Here is an 18857-nt window from a genome sequence, read left to right as displayed (position 1 = left end):
ATAAACCAGATCCCATAAATCAAGCAATATCAGATCTGGAAAGTCAAGCAAGCAACTCCCGTAAATCAAGCATCACGGCACGCAGTGAATTCCGAAGAGCAAATCTTTGACTACATTTTATTGCTTTCCCTTTTTAGTTGTTTAAAGGCACTTTTTCCTTTTGTAAGTATTCTTAAAAGGAACTTTTTCCTTTTGTAAGTATTAGGCCATTACTTAGCTGACTAATTCCGTGCGCACTTTTATATATAAAAATCATCTTCTCGGCTCTGGTATATTCATTGAACCAGACCCTTCTTCAAAACTTTCTATGCACGCTTCCTTTTTGAGCTTCATCACTTTTATAGAGAAAGTAAGTGCTTGGCTGATGGCTAAACTATGGGCTGCAGGATATAATGCTATTTTTTCATTAGCTACTGAGTTTCTTAATATTTTGGATGACATTCATCTTAATTTTGGATAAAACCGGTATACCTTAGGCAGTAGACATTTAGATTTGATTGTAATACTCTGTTATCTGCATGGCCATTGTAAAGTTTACTTCTTCTTAGTTTTATGTCTAGGAAAAGGCTATTTTACAAAACTTTGGTTTTGCGATTATCCATAATTGCGATTATCCATAACCCCAAAAGTTCTTTACATGTATAAGGTATTCCTCTGTAAAGAATGAGAGTAGCGAATATCAGGGAATAATCATCTTCCATAAAAAACAATATAATATATATATAAAGAAACAATGGAAAAGTAATAAAGTAGATTGATTTCTTAAAATTAGATTGAATGAAATCTTGGAAACTTACCGTGGGCGCCGTGCTTCATCCTGTTGGCAGCTTATCAAAGCGTGAACAATGAACAAGAATTATTATAGCAGTCTGTAGTTAACGGTCTTTGGCTCCGTGGGTTTTCCATAGAGCAAGGATTTGTTTTAAAAGTTTTAGCACTTAATCAGGCAAGCTCTTCGATGAAGCTATATAAGAAATGGAGTGTGCATTGGCATGAAAAATGCAGAAATTAAGGAAGAATGTAAAGAAGATTCATTTGAAAACTTTGCAGAAAGCTGTAAACCCAGAAATTAATTAGAGTCGAGGAGATTGCATAAAAGAGGGTACTTCAAGTGACCCTTAAAAGTGGCCAGCATTGCTGACTTGGGATTGTAATGGAAATTATCTTTCAAAGGTTTTGAATATTATCTTGAAAGGGAGTCTCCCCTCTCATGGTGGTGAAGCTATGGAGATGTTGAGTTATGGACAGAGATCTTGAGTTCGAACAAGTAGTGATTAACCCCGCTTTATACCCGCTCTCAACGTCGCTCCTCTCTGATGCTTTGTATTCCACAAAGAAAGTGGCAAAATATAACCTTACACTACACAAAATATAACCTTGCACTACAGCTTCGTCCAAAAACCATAACAACCAGCCAAAGTATTTAAATTTATGGCTAACAGATCAGATAATTCTACCTAGTTTATGGTTCAATACAACTTGTTACATATTAAACAGAGGAGAGAAGTACACCGCTGCCATCATTCCCCAAAAAGCAATGGGGGAGTTTTCTTAAATAAATTGATGGTCAGTGTGTAGCAAAGCGGACGAGCTCCGTCTGTAAAAAGAAAAATCCAAACTAGAAGTAGACAAAAGAAAAAGAAAAAGAAACAATTGACGATCGAGAAGTGGGCAATTATTAATTAAGGCTACTACTGATTCTTGAAAAGTTCGAGACAGTGTTCTTTTTCCAAGTCCCGACTCCAAAACTTCTTGTAATACTCTGCATATGTGAAACCCCTGTACACTGCTGCAGATCCATCTTCTGTGAGTGCTGTTGGGGCGCTGATTAAAGCGTCGTCACATGGGCAGAGGAACGAAGCTACCGATAGCCTTGGCTTCTCAGCATTCACTACTGCTCTGTGCCAAACACTCTTATAAATGCCATTACTTAATGCCTGCAATCACTCGTTCTCATGTCAAATTCAAATCCTTAGGAAACCAGACAAAATCTCTTACCGACATTACATTATTAGTTTTAAAAATTGTCTTGTATAATAATATCTAAGTTGGAAGCTCAGTGAAAGTAATTAAATTTATGTATTCCCATTGGTTTAAGTTTTTGGGACATGTGGTGATTTCACATAATGTAATGTATCGCCGTTACCTGCAATTGATCGCCGAGATTAATGACAAAAGCATTTGGGTGAGGATTAACAGCAAGCCACTTGCCATCTATGAGAACTTGAAGGCCTGCTACGTGGAGGTCTTGAAGTAGGATTGTGAGGGCATTGGGATCAGTATGTCCAGGCAATCCATAGGTGAGTTCTGGCTCGGGACAAGGTGGATAATAGTTCACAGCCATATGCTGTCCTTGCTCTCCCAATATATTCTTTATAGAATCCTTTTCCACGCCTAAGCTTTCTGCTATGAGTTCTTGTATTCTGTACCCGAGTTCCCTTACTTCCATGCAATAATTGCTCACAATTTCCCTATCAATGCAAGACAATGTTACATTAGCTTCATCAATTATGGGTGCCAATCCGATTGTTTGAGTACATTACTGAGAAAACATAAGCATTTAAACATTCAATCAACTTGGAATTAATGCCAGTAAACACTGCAATATGTCGATCTGGTCTCGTTCAGATATGCACAAACTTGGTAATGCTCTAATTGATTGCTGGTTCTACACAGCTCTATCTCACACAGCAAAAGCAGGGAACATTAGGTATGTTTGAACTTGATATGAAAGAAGACATTGAAATGGCCGGGAGCTACAAACCCAGATCCAATTGAGTTGAATGCAAAATAAAATATGTTGTAAGCAAGCAGTATCTTGGAAGAGAATCTAAGATCAACATCCTCTATAATCTTTTATTAAAACATTTTCTACAATTCGAAAAGAGACATACGTGGTTTATGAATTGCCCGTGATTACTGTAAACCCCAATATTAAATACAACGAGTCTATATATCTCTAAATTGTATATTTGGGTAAGAAGATTGTAGCTTGATCTGAGAATCTATGAAACTTACAAGCACAAAGACCTGATATTTGTTTTTCCAATTACTATTTATATATTTTTCTTGACTTTTTTATTCGCATAGGGTGGCCGTAAGGAGACATCATCCATGATCGAACTTAATAATTAAGAAATAGAATGGAATTATAAATCGAGACCCACAAATCCCTCAATTACAAATAATTGTTAATCGACAAAGAAGCTTACGAGACGTATAATTACAAGAAGTACAAGTAGTCCAATTAAACAATGGTAATAATATATAATATTATAAGCACTAAAAAATAAAATTCACAATAAAACAGATGATGACAAAGACAAGGATGATGATGCATGATCATAATAACCAAGTTTTATAAACAAGATATGTTTTCAAAGCTTGACCCACGAAAACAGAGAGATCTTAATCACTGCTTCGTACGTAACAAATGACGTTAAATGCAATTATTTTTCATTTTACTCCAGACAATGAGACAGAGTCATCTTCGTGCCTTTTTTTCCATTGATTTCTTAGCATATTCTCTTGATATCTTTGTCTATGAAAGGAACCTGACTGTTCTCTTCTCCAAGAAAAGAAAAAAAAAAGCAAGTGTTGATTTAGTATACATTTTTTTAAAAAAAAATCTTTTAAGACATTTTTTTTATCAATATTTTTTTTATCAATATCTTTTAAAACATATTGATAAAAAAATGTCTTAAAAAAATAATATTATAAATACAGTCATAAAGTGTACAAGTATCACGTACTTGTTTTGAAAAATAGTAAAACACACTATTAAAAAGTGAGTTTTTTTTTTTTGCGTGGATCACAAATTTATCAATTTTTTTTAAAAAAAATACACAAAAGTTGCATATCCAAGAACTATATTTAGCAGTATTCCCCTAAAAAAGGCATGTGCCACCCTATTTTTTCCAAAATAGATTTCTTAATATTTTACAAAGATCATCGGTTAAACTTTAATTCACAAACACTATTTGCCTCTATATTGTTTCCCCGAAATAGGGGGGGTTTTTTTTTTTGTTGAAAAAAAAAAAAAAGAACTCATTCCTTGAACTTAAGTTTCAGAAAACTTCATTTTCTATTTTATTTACCTTTTCAACTAAAAAAAAAAAAAAAAGGACTTTACTTTAAGGGCCCGTTTGTTTTCAGAGATGAGTTGAGATTAAAGTCAAAAAGTTGAATAAAATATTATTAAAATATATTTTTTAATATTATTGTTGTTTTAGGATTTGAAAAAGTTGAATTGTTTATTTTATTTTGTGTGAGAATTTAAAAAAATTATAATGATGAGGTGAGATGAGATGAGATGAGATGAAATATTTTTGGAAAACAAACAAGACCTAAAAATATCACCATAGTGAAAAAAGAAAACGTATTCTTTTTATCACTAGGATATCCAAGGTTTTGTCTCCACTAATTCCAAGGTTTTGTCAGATACGAACAGAGTAATGTGTAGTGATTCTAAAAAAGACTGCCATATTAGTGAACTTTTAACTCTTATTGTCGTTTTTCTCTCCACTTACAATAAAAAAAAACAAAAAAAAAAATTGTACATATAATTGAAGAATATATAAATACTGTCCAATCATTTTAAAAAATATATAATTTATTATTAAAAATTATTATTTTTTTATATAAATTTTATATTTATTTATATTTTTTTTAAAATAATTATTCGATATTTATATACTGACGATTACAACTATCACTTTAAAAAAATTAATACCTTAGAACAGGACAAAAATAATTGCATAGTCTATTAATTATAATGTTAGTATATGAGCATAATCAATCAATCTAGTAGGATCTGAATCATGCTCGTCAATATGCAAGAATAAGAAATATTTTAATTCTGTTTCTAAGTAAACTATGCAAATTGGTTTTCAATGGTTGGTTGGACAAAAATCAGAGTTCAAGAGATAAACAAGATTTTGATCGTGAGATTCGAATAGGGCTGACGACAACACGGTTTGTTTCCGTGATGTCAGCCACTATTAACGAGTAACGTGTTGACTACGTGGTCGATTCTCGATAGTACTGATGTCAGCCTGGTCTACTACTAGGGTGGTGTCCTTACCGTCCGATCTGTCTAAAAAGTCTCACCTCCATATTTAATTCCAATACGCGTATCCCACCGGCAAATTAATGTTTATAACTTTATGAAATGACTCTAATTCATGGGTCCCACTCTGAAAACTAGTATGACAAAATCACACATTTAGCTGGGTTGACCCGCCAACCCCGATGGTTGTTTGAAATTTGTGTAGCAGTAATTGAAAAAGCTACTTTAATATGGTGCATCTACAGCCACGCGGGACCTCCGCTATTGTATTTTATATTTTCATACATTTTTTTTAATATTTTTTAATATTATTAAAAAATAAAAAATTCACAATATTATTAAAAAAATATTTTCTTAAAAAATAAAAATAAATAAATAAATTTCAGTAAAAGTCCCGTAGGAGCTCCCTCAGAAACACTAGTATTTTCCTTTAAATTAAATTAAGTTAAATTAAACTTATTTTTTATTAAAAAAAATAAGGATTTGTTTAAATTTTAAATGTACAAGATTCTTGCAAATCTTTTATAAAAATGTGAATCCTATTAAAAAAGAGTTATTTTTTAATATTTTTTATGATAAAATTTATTTTTTTAAAAAAAATGCACGACATTTGTATATTAAAAAATTTTAAAAATGATAATTGTAGTAGTAAATGCGTAAGCGTCGTACAATTATTTTAAAAAATGTAAATATATATGGGACCCACTTGAATTTTTTTTCTTTTAATAATGGACCACATGACTCTTTTTCAAGATAACTGTATGACACTTACGCACTAGACAATTGTATATAATATTATTTTTAAAATTTGTATAAATTATAAAAATAAAGTTTGGTCCAATAAGATGATATTATATTTGGTCCAATCATAATGCTCTAGTGTCAAAAGATATATACAATTTCCTGTCTCTTTCACTGTCATAAGCAAGCATGAACTTTGAATAAAAAGTATATATATATTTTATTGATTAAGATATATTAGAATTATTTTAGTAAATTTCTTTTGGCTCTTCTCGATTGTTTTCAAATTAAGTATTTAATATTTTATAAAGCATTGACATTTATTATTTTAAACGGGTCCTGAATGGAATAATTTGTGACACGCATATCTTAAAAATATGGCATCGGGACAAATAAAAGCTCAATTGGTGGCATTATATGAGCATTTTAGTGCTGTATTTTCAAAAAACAAATAACAAAAAACAAAACATTATTCGGAGGAAAATCAAGAAAGAAGAAAGTGCATGTGCGTGTGCGTGTCTTTTCTATATTTTTTTTAGTAGTACATGCTAATTGGATGTATCTTGGATTTTTCAGAAACCACGTTCGGGAATCGCACGATCGAACGATCGAAGCACATGGGCTGGCCATGAGGTTATATCAAGAGTGGACTTGACTTGGTGGTTTTAATTGACACGTCGAAAGGACAGAGAATATATCTCATGCGATGAACATCAGAACTCCAAACCCTAAAGTTTTTTAGGGCATGCATAATGGTAAGAGAAATGAAGGAGTTACTATAGAAATGGTATTCTATCATATTGAGATGATTTTGAGAACATTATAGCTATCTACATAGCTAAAGCATGACCAACTCAAGGAGTTATCTGTCAAAACACATATTAATGACATTGTTAAAAGCGCCTATTATGAAATAAAGATGAGTTAGAATCTCCATTGTTATTTAGAAGATGCATGGTTGGAATACTCTAAAATTAATCATTAATTTCGCTAAAATCAATATTGTAAAGACAAAAATAATATTCCAAAGAATCATGCAAAGTACTAAAGATCGTAGTTAATCAGACAGTTTTCTGTTATTTAGATTCCTAGTACAATCGATCGTCTTAAAAGAATATTTTATTTGACGCAGTATTTAATGTTCAATAAATACGCCATGTGGCATGAAAATAAAACTATCTCCAAAATAACTATTGGATGTAGGTTGAGATTTTATTATTACGGAGGAAAAGGACGTGGCAAAAGTGTAGTTTTCTTCAAATGTGAATTTTTTATGCGTGTTTGTGTCCGTGAGAGAAGGAGAGTAGGATAGTAAGACTTACTTGAAGGTAGGAGGATTGGAGGGCCACTCAAGTACGTACTTGTCTAGAGGATAACAATGAAGTCTAAGATAATCTCTCCAATTGTGAACCTTTTCTTTTTTCACGTTAAAACTTGTTGAAAGTCTCACTGTTTTTGAAGGGTCATCCGAATAGAGCTTCAACTTCTCTTCCACCGGCAGGCTAAAGAACTCAATAGCCACCTCTAACATTTTCTGCACTGCCTCCGGTGACACGCCGTGATTGATCACCTAAAAATATTTAATAAAATGGCAAAATAATCCTACAGTTCTCTTTCAAAAAATTAAGTGAACTCTGATCTCATGTGTATGGAAAGTACCTGGAAAAAGCCAAAAGATTTGCAGGCATCTCTAATTTGCTTGACAATTTTGCTTCTATCTGCAATACCCAAGTCGATGATGGGAACATCTTCACAAGCAGATATTTCAGACAGCCGAGGCCGCTCGGATTCTGGTCTGATGTAGCTTTGCGGCAAGCTCGTGTAGCGAACTCCGGTGGATAAAACCTTGGTATCCATGTATATATATGGGGGGGGGGGGAAACCCAAAAACGACAAGCAAAGTTAGTATTTAGGTAGAGCTAGGCTGCTCACAGATGTGGTAGATCTCTCTCTCTGTGTGCTTAGACTTTGTGTAGTTTCCAGGAAGGTGATAAGAGCATATATTTATACACCCAGGGCACGAGTGCATCTTGGGCTTTTCGGCATGGGTTTGTGCCGTAAACTTGGGTTCTAGTTCTAATTGGTTTGATTGGTTACAATCTTTATTACAAAGCTTGTTCTAGAGATTTCGTACAGTCTACATATATAGTTTGCTTGCAGAAGGACATATAAATATACTTTTCGACTTTATGATCTACATATATATATATATATCACATATTAAATCATTTAGGTAATTTTGTGAACTATAATCTTTTTGTGGGGTTGAAAGAATTTGAGGCCAGATGCAGAAAATTAGCTGATTTCAGTACTGTCTGGTTGATATATGCTGGAATATTGGGCCTGGAACGTGATGTATTTGGTCAGTTTATGGGTATTAAGATATTTTAGGTCAACTTAAGAACTGAACTTGGGAAAAAGGAAAACATGCATGATAGAGAAGTGGATGCAGATCAGTGAGTGAAATTGTGGTGGGAATTATGAAGTTGAGCATGAGGCTGGCCTTTCCAGAGGCAGGATGGCCCTGGGATTTTGGTTGTGGCTAAAACATGATGGTCAAAAGGGAAGTATATATTAACGGAAACCAAGTAATGCATCCGACTAGCACTACCAGATCATGTATCAAAATTAGAGCACATATATATATATATAATATATATACACACACCTAAGTCATTAGAGGGAAGTAGGAACAACTTGTCTTCTTTCCTTTTTGTTGCGGATCTTAAGGATAACGAGGCTTAAAAAAAAAAAAAAAATTTGTAAATCTGTTATATATATAACATATTATTGATGGCAAGCTATCAATTAACATAAAGAATTAGAAATGTGTTATAGACACAAAGAAATTATATAAAAATAAACTTACGAGTTGACGTGATTTTATATGATATGTTAAGTAACTAATTTATAATTTGACGTACCGCATCAAATTACGTTAATTTTAAATATATTTTAATCTATTTGTGATTAAAATATTTTCAAAGAATTATGAATATTTTTATTTTGCAGCTGCATGTAATAGATATAATAATAAATAATATGTTTACTGATCGATTTATAAGTAACAGAATCCATGAAACTAAATTAAGTCGAATATCAGTTCATATATACATGAAACAATTCTTGATCTCAGTTTATTGTTACAAAATTAATTAATATATATGGTCTAGTTACCTTTATTAGGTTGTGATTTTTTACTAATCGATCTATTTATAGTAGTTAGCTTGTTGATTCTCGATTGAAAAATAAGTATACTTCAGGGAATTAGATGCATGAGTAATTAACACGGAAAACAAGGCCTGCAGTGCAATATATAGTATATACATGTTATTATTGATCGAACGGAAATGGGTGGTACTGTACAATCGATGTGGCAGATGGAAGACCACATCTATCAGTCATCGGATGAATAGAAATTAGAATAATGTTAAAGTAAGTCTCGCGTCCTTTTTTTTTTTAAATGAAATTTATTATTTAAAAAAAATATGCGATATTTATATATTTTAAAATTATAAATATTATTTTTTTTAAAATTAATTATCAATTTTTTTTAATTGAGAAAATTATATATATATACCCACTAAGAAAATATGGAAAATATTATATATGAGAAATGTATTAATTTATTAAGTATTCTCAAAATATGGATTAATTATGATATACACTATATATCATCGTATCGCATAATATTATATCAAGATTAAAATTGCTTATATGACCCTTAATTTGTAATGATAAAATATCCTATGATAGAGTGAAAGTATTGTATGTTTATATTTCAAAAGTATTTAATAATTAATTATTAGTAGTTAAAAAAAAAAAAGGGGGAATGATGAGATAGAACGTTGCCAACGAAGAATCCATTTAATTTAATAGGCTTGCTGGGCATCAGCCAGAAGCCGCAGCATACCTCACATATTTTTTATTTTTTTTTCACTCAATGCGTTAAATGTGCTGAGACTTCCGACTGATGCACAAATTAATTCTTAATTTAATTGCATATATAATGCCACAACTTGATTGAAATTGCCAAGGCAACCTGACTAAGGGTATGTTTGGGTGTCGAATCCATTTTATTCTATCTCAAATTAATTATTAATAAAATTCATTACTTTTTCAACTTTTTATAAAAAGTTAAATATATTTTAACCTATTTTATGTATTCAAATATATATCTCAACCTAACTACTTAATACATTCAAACATATTTTAATATGACCTACAAAATATTATTATTCACAGATTGATTCAAATTATCGGAGATTAACTTAACAACTAAATACAACCTAAACCTAATTTTGTGGATACATCAATGATGAGAATATGCAACTTTTTGCTATTATGTGATTGCTTGTTATCTTTGAATGTTAAGATGATCTCAAATAATATGTAAATAAAAGTTAAAAAGTAATAAATAATTAATAAATAATAAAAAATTATTTATAAATAATAATAAATAGTAACGTGGTATCATGAAATGATACCCACTAGGAATGATTGTGATTGGTAGTGACGTATTTAATCACGGACTTCGAATATGTGTGATTGGTATTGCATGTCATGACATGTGGATATCTTTACACAGGTGTCAGGTACTCGGCCTGATCACTATGAAGTCAATGGCAATGCGTCAACAAAATGAAAATATTTATTTATCATTATAATTTTTATTATCTTCTCATCATTTTATAATGTGATATTAAATATTAAATTTATAAATAAAATATAATAAATAATTTTCAATCACTTAATACCTCATCATAAAATAACGGAAAGATGATAGAAATTAAAATGATGAATAATATTACTCAAACAAAATAAATCTATTTTACCGTAAATAATTATTATTGTTGTAAATAATTAATTATAAATACTTATTTTTTTTAGTGTGTTTGAGAAAAGTATTAGCGTTAATTAGTTTTGTATATTCATGATAAATTAGCTAGCTAGGCGCTAATGCATGCACTTTTTGTTCAGTCCACATGATGCGTGAGTGGTATTTATCTGACCATTTAGATCAATTATTATTAAACCCGTACATGACTAACGAAAATAAGAAAGACCAAGCTCTGGATGTCCCAAAGTATTCCAGTAGTACCATTGAAATTTGAGTTGCCTCACAAATTAGGCAATCTTTTTGTAGGGCTTGTACAAATTCACATGTCTCGTGGGGACGTTTAAGGTTGTGTTTGGATATTGAAGTGAGTTGAGTTGAGTTGAGTTGAGATGATAAAATATTATTAAAATATTATTTTTTAATATTATTATTATTTTAGAATTTGAAAAAATTAAATTATTTATTATATTTTATATTAAAATTTAAAAAAATTGTAATAATGAGTTGAGATGAGTTGAGATGAGTTTGGTCCAAACACACCCTTAATTCTGTCAGATAAAAAAGAGGATCCTAATTTGTCCTTGAAGAATTGAAACGACATTGCATTAATCTGCCATTGCTGACATACCTGTCCTGATGACGAGCGTCCTTCCCCACTTGCCAGAAAAGGTGATGTTATGGCAGCTCGCTCTCAGACGTGAGGAAAACGTTGCTAGCTATTCAGCCAACTAACTTTCTTTCTTTGGATTTAGTCATCTTATTATTATAATTATTATATAAAATATAATAAATAATTTATTTTTTTAAATTTTAAAATAATAATAATATTAAAAAATAATATTCTAATAATATTTTATACAATTTTTAATTTTTATCTCAATTTTTTTATCAAAACTTAACTTATACGCAATTGGACGTGACGTTGTTTCCGTAAAGTTTGGGTTTGTATATGTATTTAGATCTAGTTTTAAATAGTTAATTGAGATTAGATAAAAATTAAATAAAATATTATTTTTTAATATTATTTTTATTTTAATATTTAAATAATTTAAATAATTTATTATATTTTATTTTAAAATTTGAGAAAATTATAATAATCAAATAAAATAATATAAGATACAATGAATTAAGATGATTTCACTAATCAAATCAGGCCTTAGCGAAAACTTAATTCCTGCGTTAATTTGTTTCCTGTGTCAGCTAACAGAGACTCACATGTGACACATAGCCAACAAGTGACAATTTTTCTATTAGTTTTAATAATGAGAGAGATGAAAATAGTAAGATTACTATTTCTCTAATTTATATCACTCATTTTATTTTTTAATATACGTGACACCACATGACAGCCTTATTTAAAAATAATAATAATATAAATATAAAAGGATAGAGAATCTAACATTTTAAACCTTTTAAGTCTTTTTCTTTTTATATTTTCAGATACTATTTTATTTCAAATAGATATTTTTAAAATTTTTTTCAATAAATCACCAGACACCATAGACTTTTAAGTCTAGATGCTGATTTTGCAATTTATTATTTTAAATAAACAAATGAGATTTACCCCTTCGACTAATTCAATCATCTCATCGATTCATTTGCGTAGTGTAACGTGTTCAATAATCTTTTATTGGACATAAGTCAAATTCATTTCATAAGTCAACCGAAGAGTTTGCCGTGTGATCGCCGTTGTAGCCATACCACATGTACAACATGAACGTGTTTGCGATGGTGTATAAGCCACGTCACTATAAAATCCTGTTGGGGGAAAATGGCAGACAGAAGTTTAGGACTGTCATAAAAAATCCAAAAACTTTTCTTTGCTTCTTCTATCCTATTTATTGTCTGTTTGGATTTGTGTTTGAAAGCTTAAAACTATTTTTAACAGTGTAAAAGTTATTCTAAACAGGTAAATTTAAAGAAAATTTTGCTTGAAATACCTAAAAAAAATACTGAAAACTCATTTTTTAAAAAATACAAAACACCAATTGAAACTTTTTTTTTAAAAAGAAAAAATCAAATTTTATTGATAGCCTTCGTTAAATAAAAGAATGAATACAAGAAGAATAGTAATCCATATCAATTATATCCTCCAAAAGGTCTAAAGAATTCTTTGCTAAAATGCGGGTAGCAACATTTGCATTGACCCCTACTAGTGTGTTGGGTAGACCAACTAACAAGTTGTGAAAAATTAATCTATCCATTAATAATTATTCACTACCTCACATCCCACACTCTATATGACAAACTGAGTTAGCTAACAAGTGAATCAATTCTTGCCCCAACCCCACCATCCCAGTCTCATCGAAAGGAAGCACGAAGAGAGAGAGCTTGATGAGAGAGGGCGGTTTGAAGAGAGAGAGATAGGTCGAAGCTAAGAGAAAGGTCGAAGAGAGAGAGCTTGAGGGAGAGAGATCAAAGAGAGAGAGAGCTTGATGAGAGAGAGGGGATTCGATGAGAGAGAGAGCTCGAAGGTGATGAATCTGACAAAAAAAAAAAATATATATATATATATATATATATATATATAAAAACTATCAGACGTGAAGTGTGAATGTGAATAATATCTGATGTATAACAAAACCTAATTGTGAAGGCTGTTTTACATCAAGAATTATGACACTGAGTTATGCCAAGAAGTTCTAGCCAGTGTAATGCTCTTGATGACTTGGAGAGCATCTCTTTCCAAAATGATATTCCTCAATCCAAGCTCAACTGCAAAAATGGAAGCTTGTAAAGCCCCATAATGATCTTTCACCAATTGAAACTTTGTTGAAAAGCTCATGTACTAACTTTAAAAGTATATTTACCAAATAATTAAAAATTCCTCTCTGAAAAGCTTTATCCGACAGACACATTAGACTATATTTACTTTCTCTTATACTTGATAAGAGCAAATGATGCAGATTAACCAAAAAATCCCTTTTAAGTTATTGCCCTAACTTAAGGGTCCCAAGCAGAAGGGATATATAAGAAGTCAGCCTACAACATTTATTTTGTTTGTATAAAATTTTTGGATCGTATTAAGTAAATAATAAATATTATATAACCCAATTTATATATATATAAGAAAAAATATTTACAATCGTGAATTACTGAATAAAATATAGGATTTAAATAAAATAATAAATTTTTCATAATAAATTTTATTTTTTTTAAATAATTATATAATATTTATATATTTTATAATTATATGTAAAATTATTCGGAACATTCATTTCTTGTGGACACTTTGATTCTTAATCCTGAAAATGACTTGACACCTGCAAAAGTAGTCTAGTCATTTTCTGGACCCATATCATTATGAGGAGAAATTCTAAATAAATGCAGTGCCAACTATTCGACAGAAATTATGGAAAGAAATTTATGAAAATAGATTGGCTCCAAATACAAAAATGGAAGTGGGGGTCGTAATTCAATCCGTGGAAGTTTTTCTTGAGAGATAAAATAGATGTTGATTTTTGTGACGTAAAGAATGGTTATGAGTAGTCCTAGATATACCGTATAGTTTTAAGTTATACAATCGTTCGAATTAGATTTTTAATTACGGAAAAGTGATAGTGACATGATGTCATCATCTGAAATTATTTTCTGCGTGCTAATGATTTTCAAGCCAACAGACAAATGAAATTATCTTTTAGAACATTTTTTCCTTTTTCTCATGTATATATACTTTGAAACAAACAAAACCTAATTTACAGTTGATTTTCAATTTATTCTAACTAGCCTTTTTTGTTTTTTGTTTTTTTATAATATATATATATATATATATATATATATATATCTTGTTTGGAAAAAGCTACTCTTCTCGCTGGTGGCCACCACTAGTGGCTCTTGCTGAAATTTTTGTAGCCCCCAGCTCAATGGCTGTAGAGCGAATGTTTGTAAAACAGGGTTCTTGCACCGTTGAGTATAAATACACACGGTTTGCACAATTTTGAAAAATGTTGCAGCTAGAACAAAAATAAAAGAGAGAGAACTCATTTTATGAGATTTCTAAAGCTTATTGGGTGTATTAGGGCTTTTGGAATTGATGAGTGATTTATGATTTCTTTCTTTTATTTCATCTTTGTGATAGTGAATTCCTTGAGATTGACTCCGCCAGTAGACGTAGGCTTGTTCAAGCCAAACCATGTAAATTTTGGTATTGTTTGTGTGATAGTCTAATTTTTTTTTTGTTTACTTATGCTATTATACTTCAAATTAGCCGTTGGAAACCAGTTAATCCCAACAAGATGTTCTAATTTGATTCAACTTGTTTAAGTTTTCCACTATTTATTGGATGCAAACTAATTATATATATATATATATATATATATATATATTTGGTGCAAGACCTTGACTTGGAAAAGTATTAATTAAGGGAAATACTTTAGTCACAAAGAGATTACATAAAAGTAATCACACAAATTGACGTGCCTTGATGTGGGTCGTCAGATTATAAAGTTATTTTTATTATAAAGTAAATCTAATGGATCAAATGAAGCCACGTCAGTTTGTAGAATTGTTTTTGTGTAATTTTTTTGTGGATATAGCAGTACTCATTAATTAAAGACATTCATTTTTATGAAACTTGGTCCATTCATAATTTCACAGTCTGGACTGTCCCACCATAAACGTTCATTGAACTTGAATTATTTGCCATCATAGAATGATATCCAAAAATCGTTAGTTCTTATCAATATCCTATTTGGTATTTTAAACGAAATACTTTCTACAATTAAAAAATAGATAGACACTATCTATCGACTCCACAATATGATCAAATATATGGATCTGCATCCTAATCCATTCATCATTGAATACCACTAATATGCATCGATCAATCCAAATTAAACATTCACTTCAAGACTAGTGCTTCACTACAATACCACCACTTAACAAATATTGATGTAAGATCATTAGTATTGCTCATTTACTTGCTTCATGCTAAGTTTATTGAGGATAAAGTTGTGTACATGATGGATGATCAGTCACACTCCGGATTTACTTTTAGAGCCTGCTATACATCAAGCACTATTTTACCTCACACCTAGGGCTGAGCTCCGACTCAATGGTGTCGGAGTTGTCGTTTCCGACCTCCGACTCTAACAAAAGTTGGAGCCAAATTGTTCTTCCGACTCCGACTCGAACTAGAGTCGAAGTCCGACTCCGACCTCTGAACGGAAACTCCGACCTCTATTCAGAGTTGGACCGTTTATTTCTCTACATTTTTTACAGTTCAAAATGTATTTAGACGGATGAATCAATTGGGACGGCAAAATTATATGGTGGGAAATATATAATAAATTACTTGTTAATGTTTTGTATTGTTGAAATTGAAGGACAAGCTTATGTTGGTGGTCCATTTAATATATACAAAATAAAATGAAAAAAGAAAAGCGGATGGTGACCGATATGCCTTTAATTTCTCATGTGGGGTCTTTAAACTTTAGTCAGGTGTCGTTGGGGTGATTATTTTATGCCCATCAAAGGTAGTACTTCGAGCTAATTAATCTAGATTAACTTCATCACCATATCAGATACATGTATGTAAATGCGTGTGAATAATATTCATGCATGTATGTATATATAGAGAAGAATGATGGTACAAATCTATATAATTCGATTAATTTTAGTTGGATAATAAATTATAAACGTTTGAGAGAGGATGGATAAGTACTAATAGAATAAAGAGTACTTATCCCACGTCTTTGCTCGGGATATAACTACATAAATATAACTACATAAGTATGATCACCAAAGCCCAAGTCCAAATTTGTAAAAAAAAAAAAAAAATACTGAAAAGTAAAAAAAAAAGAAAAAAAAAACCTTAAATACAATAGTTTAAAAACTAAATAACATGTATGATGTAGTCATAAGTTATAACAGTCACATTTATAACGTAATAACAGCATTGACTTAGCCTTGAAATATAACTACATAAAAATTAAACACGGATTTCACTCAAATGTTTTTTGTTCCATTGGTCATGTTTGAAATGAAGATAGAAAGTTGCAATCAATAAATGAAAAAAATTGATAATAAAAAATTAAATACGGTAAAAGTATAATTTGATTCTTATCAAGAAAGGAGGTTCTCTCAACTCCATTCCAACTCTCAAGGGGAGTTCGTTCCAGACTCTCAGTCATCGGCAATTATGTTAGGTTCACAATTAGATCTATAAAATCATAAAAAGTAGAAGTTATAAACATTAAAAATAATTAAATCATCATTTAAAAACATATAAACTTACCCAATTCAAGCCTATAGCTCTCGGCATCAACGCCAACGATATCTAGTCCAATGGGCAGTTCACTTATCCAATTCTGTGTGCAAACGAGGGCCTCCACGATTGACGGTGACAATGAACTCCAATAAGCATCCAACACCCGACCTCTATTGCTAAATGCCGACTCTGAGGCAACCGTAGTAACAAGAATGACTAGCACATCTTGGACTATACGGGAAATGACTGGATACTTGATGGAATTAACTTTCCACCAAGTTAATAAATAATAACTGAAATACATCACTAGGTGCCTCAATAGCTTCCATAAAATATCATTCAACCTCAGATGTACAATGCATAATATTTCTTGTTGACATGAGTTGATGATACTGCCGTATAATACGATGGCCTCTAACCCCTACAGATGGGTCAGTATCACTTGGGAAAGCTGTCGATCTCGTCGGCCTCGAATGTGAGGAGTTACCAGTTACAGATAAAGGCTGACAACTATTATTATAGTGATTATATAGGTCATCAATATCACTTTTTAGAAATCTAATAAACTTTGCATCCTTCACTGCCTCAAGGACGAAATTTATCCAAAATTCTAGAACGACCAACTTATATCGGGAGTCAAGGATCACAGCCACAAATAGCAATCTATTTATCTTCTCAATATTCTCTCAATATTTATCATATTTGGTCTTCATCATCGTAGCCATAGCAGATAACAATCCACTAGAGTCAGTATAATTATTTTCCAACTGAAAGTGAAGCTCCGAGAGCTCGCTGAAGAATGAGTTCGCCGTTGTATATTTGGATCCAGATAGCCGCATGATTATGGCATCCTAGATTTTTCCTTGTTCTGTATCTTAGGACACATAGAGTTTTCTTGGATGGGAGTCAATAAGCTTCTGTGGTTTCTTTTGGGAGTAAAAACACATAAGTTTTCTTGGGTTTTGTTTGAAAGAAAAAAAGCCATCTCCACGATGCATGATTAATTAGCCAGTGCTTGATTAATTAGCAACAATATATTGCTAATATGTTTTTATAAATTAATAACAGCACCTCAATTAAATGAATCTATGTTTTTAACATAAAAAAGGCCTATAAATTAAACAAGTGTTAAGGAGAAACTGTTTACTTTCATAGAAACATATCTTACATATTTTATCAAACACATTGCATGCATGCATACAACACAACTTACAAACACATTTCCTTACTACAAATTTACAAAAAAAATTCATTTCAATCACAATAAAATACCCAGAATTGGAATCGGACTCGGAATCGGAATCGGAATCGGATTAAGCAATTTATGAATCATATTAATTTTAGGGCTCGAAATCGGGTTCTCACCGTAGGCTGAAGCTCGGATTGAAGTTGCGCACTACGAATGAGCAAAGACTCATGGCGGCAATAGAGAGGGAACGAGGCGGCGAGGTGGAGGTTCACTAGTTCAGCTGTTCAAACTTCAGACGTGAGACTTGAGAGAGAAGGAGGAAGAAGGAAGAAGGAAGAATGGAGAAGGGACGGGAAGGGAAGGGAAGGGAAGGGAAGGGTGGTCCTACGTTTTGGACCCCCCCGGTATGATGAAATGACGACATCGTTTTACATCTGGATTTTTTTCCAAAAAAAAAAAAAAAAATCAGAGTCCGACTCCGACTTCTTATTCGGAGCCATTCCGCCCTTCGACTCCGTTTTCCGATCACTCTGACCTCGATGGAGTCAGAATTGGATCGGATGTCGGATGGAGTCGGGAATCTCGAAATTTTGCACACCCCTACTCACACCTCACACTTTTTGTTTTTCTTTCTTGTTTTTTCAGCTATATGTTAGACTCATCGCCATAATCTGCAACTTCTCTCTTTCCTCAATCTCTCTCTCCGACCTCTCTCTCTCTCTCCCTTCTCAAGCTCTCTTCGACCGTCTCTTTCTCCTCAAGCTTTCTCTCTCTTTGACCTCTCTCTCTCCTCAAGCTATCCTCAACCTTT

General features: G+C 31.6%; 1 protein-coding gene across 1 annotated transcript; it reads right to left on the bottom strand.

The window, feature by feature from the left end:
• Positions 1 to 1340: 1340 nt before the first annotated feature.
• Positions 1341 to 7964, bottom strand: LOC108996968 (protein DOWNY MILDEW RESISTANCE 6). The gene is made up of 4 exons (XM_018973030.2): positions 7469 to 7964; positions 7132 to 7379; positions 2147 to 2471; positions 1341 to 1937 (listed from the first exon to the last, which is right to left on the bottom strand). The coding sequence occupies exons 1-4, from the start codon at positions 7664 to 7666 to the stop codon at positions 1692 to 1694; spliced, it is 1017 nt and encodes a 338-aa protein (XP_018828575.2). The 5' UTR covers positions 7667 to 7964; the 3' UTR covers positions 1341 to 1691.
• Positions 7965 to 18857: the final 10893 nt, after the last annotated feature.

The sequence above is a fragment of the Juglans regia genome, chromosome 13 (genome assembly GCF_001411555.2).
Source record: "Juglans regia cultivar Chandler chromosome 13, Walnut 2.0, whole genome shotgun sequence".
NCBI lineage: Eukaryota > Viridiplantae > Streptophyta > Magnoliopsida > Fagales > Juglandaceae > Juglans > Juglans regia.
This window is presented reverse-complemented; position numbering and strand designations above follow the sequence as displayed.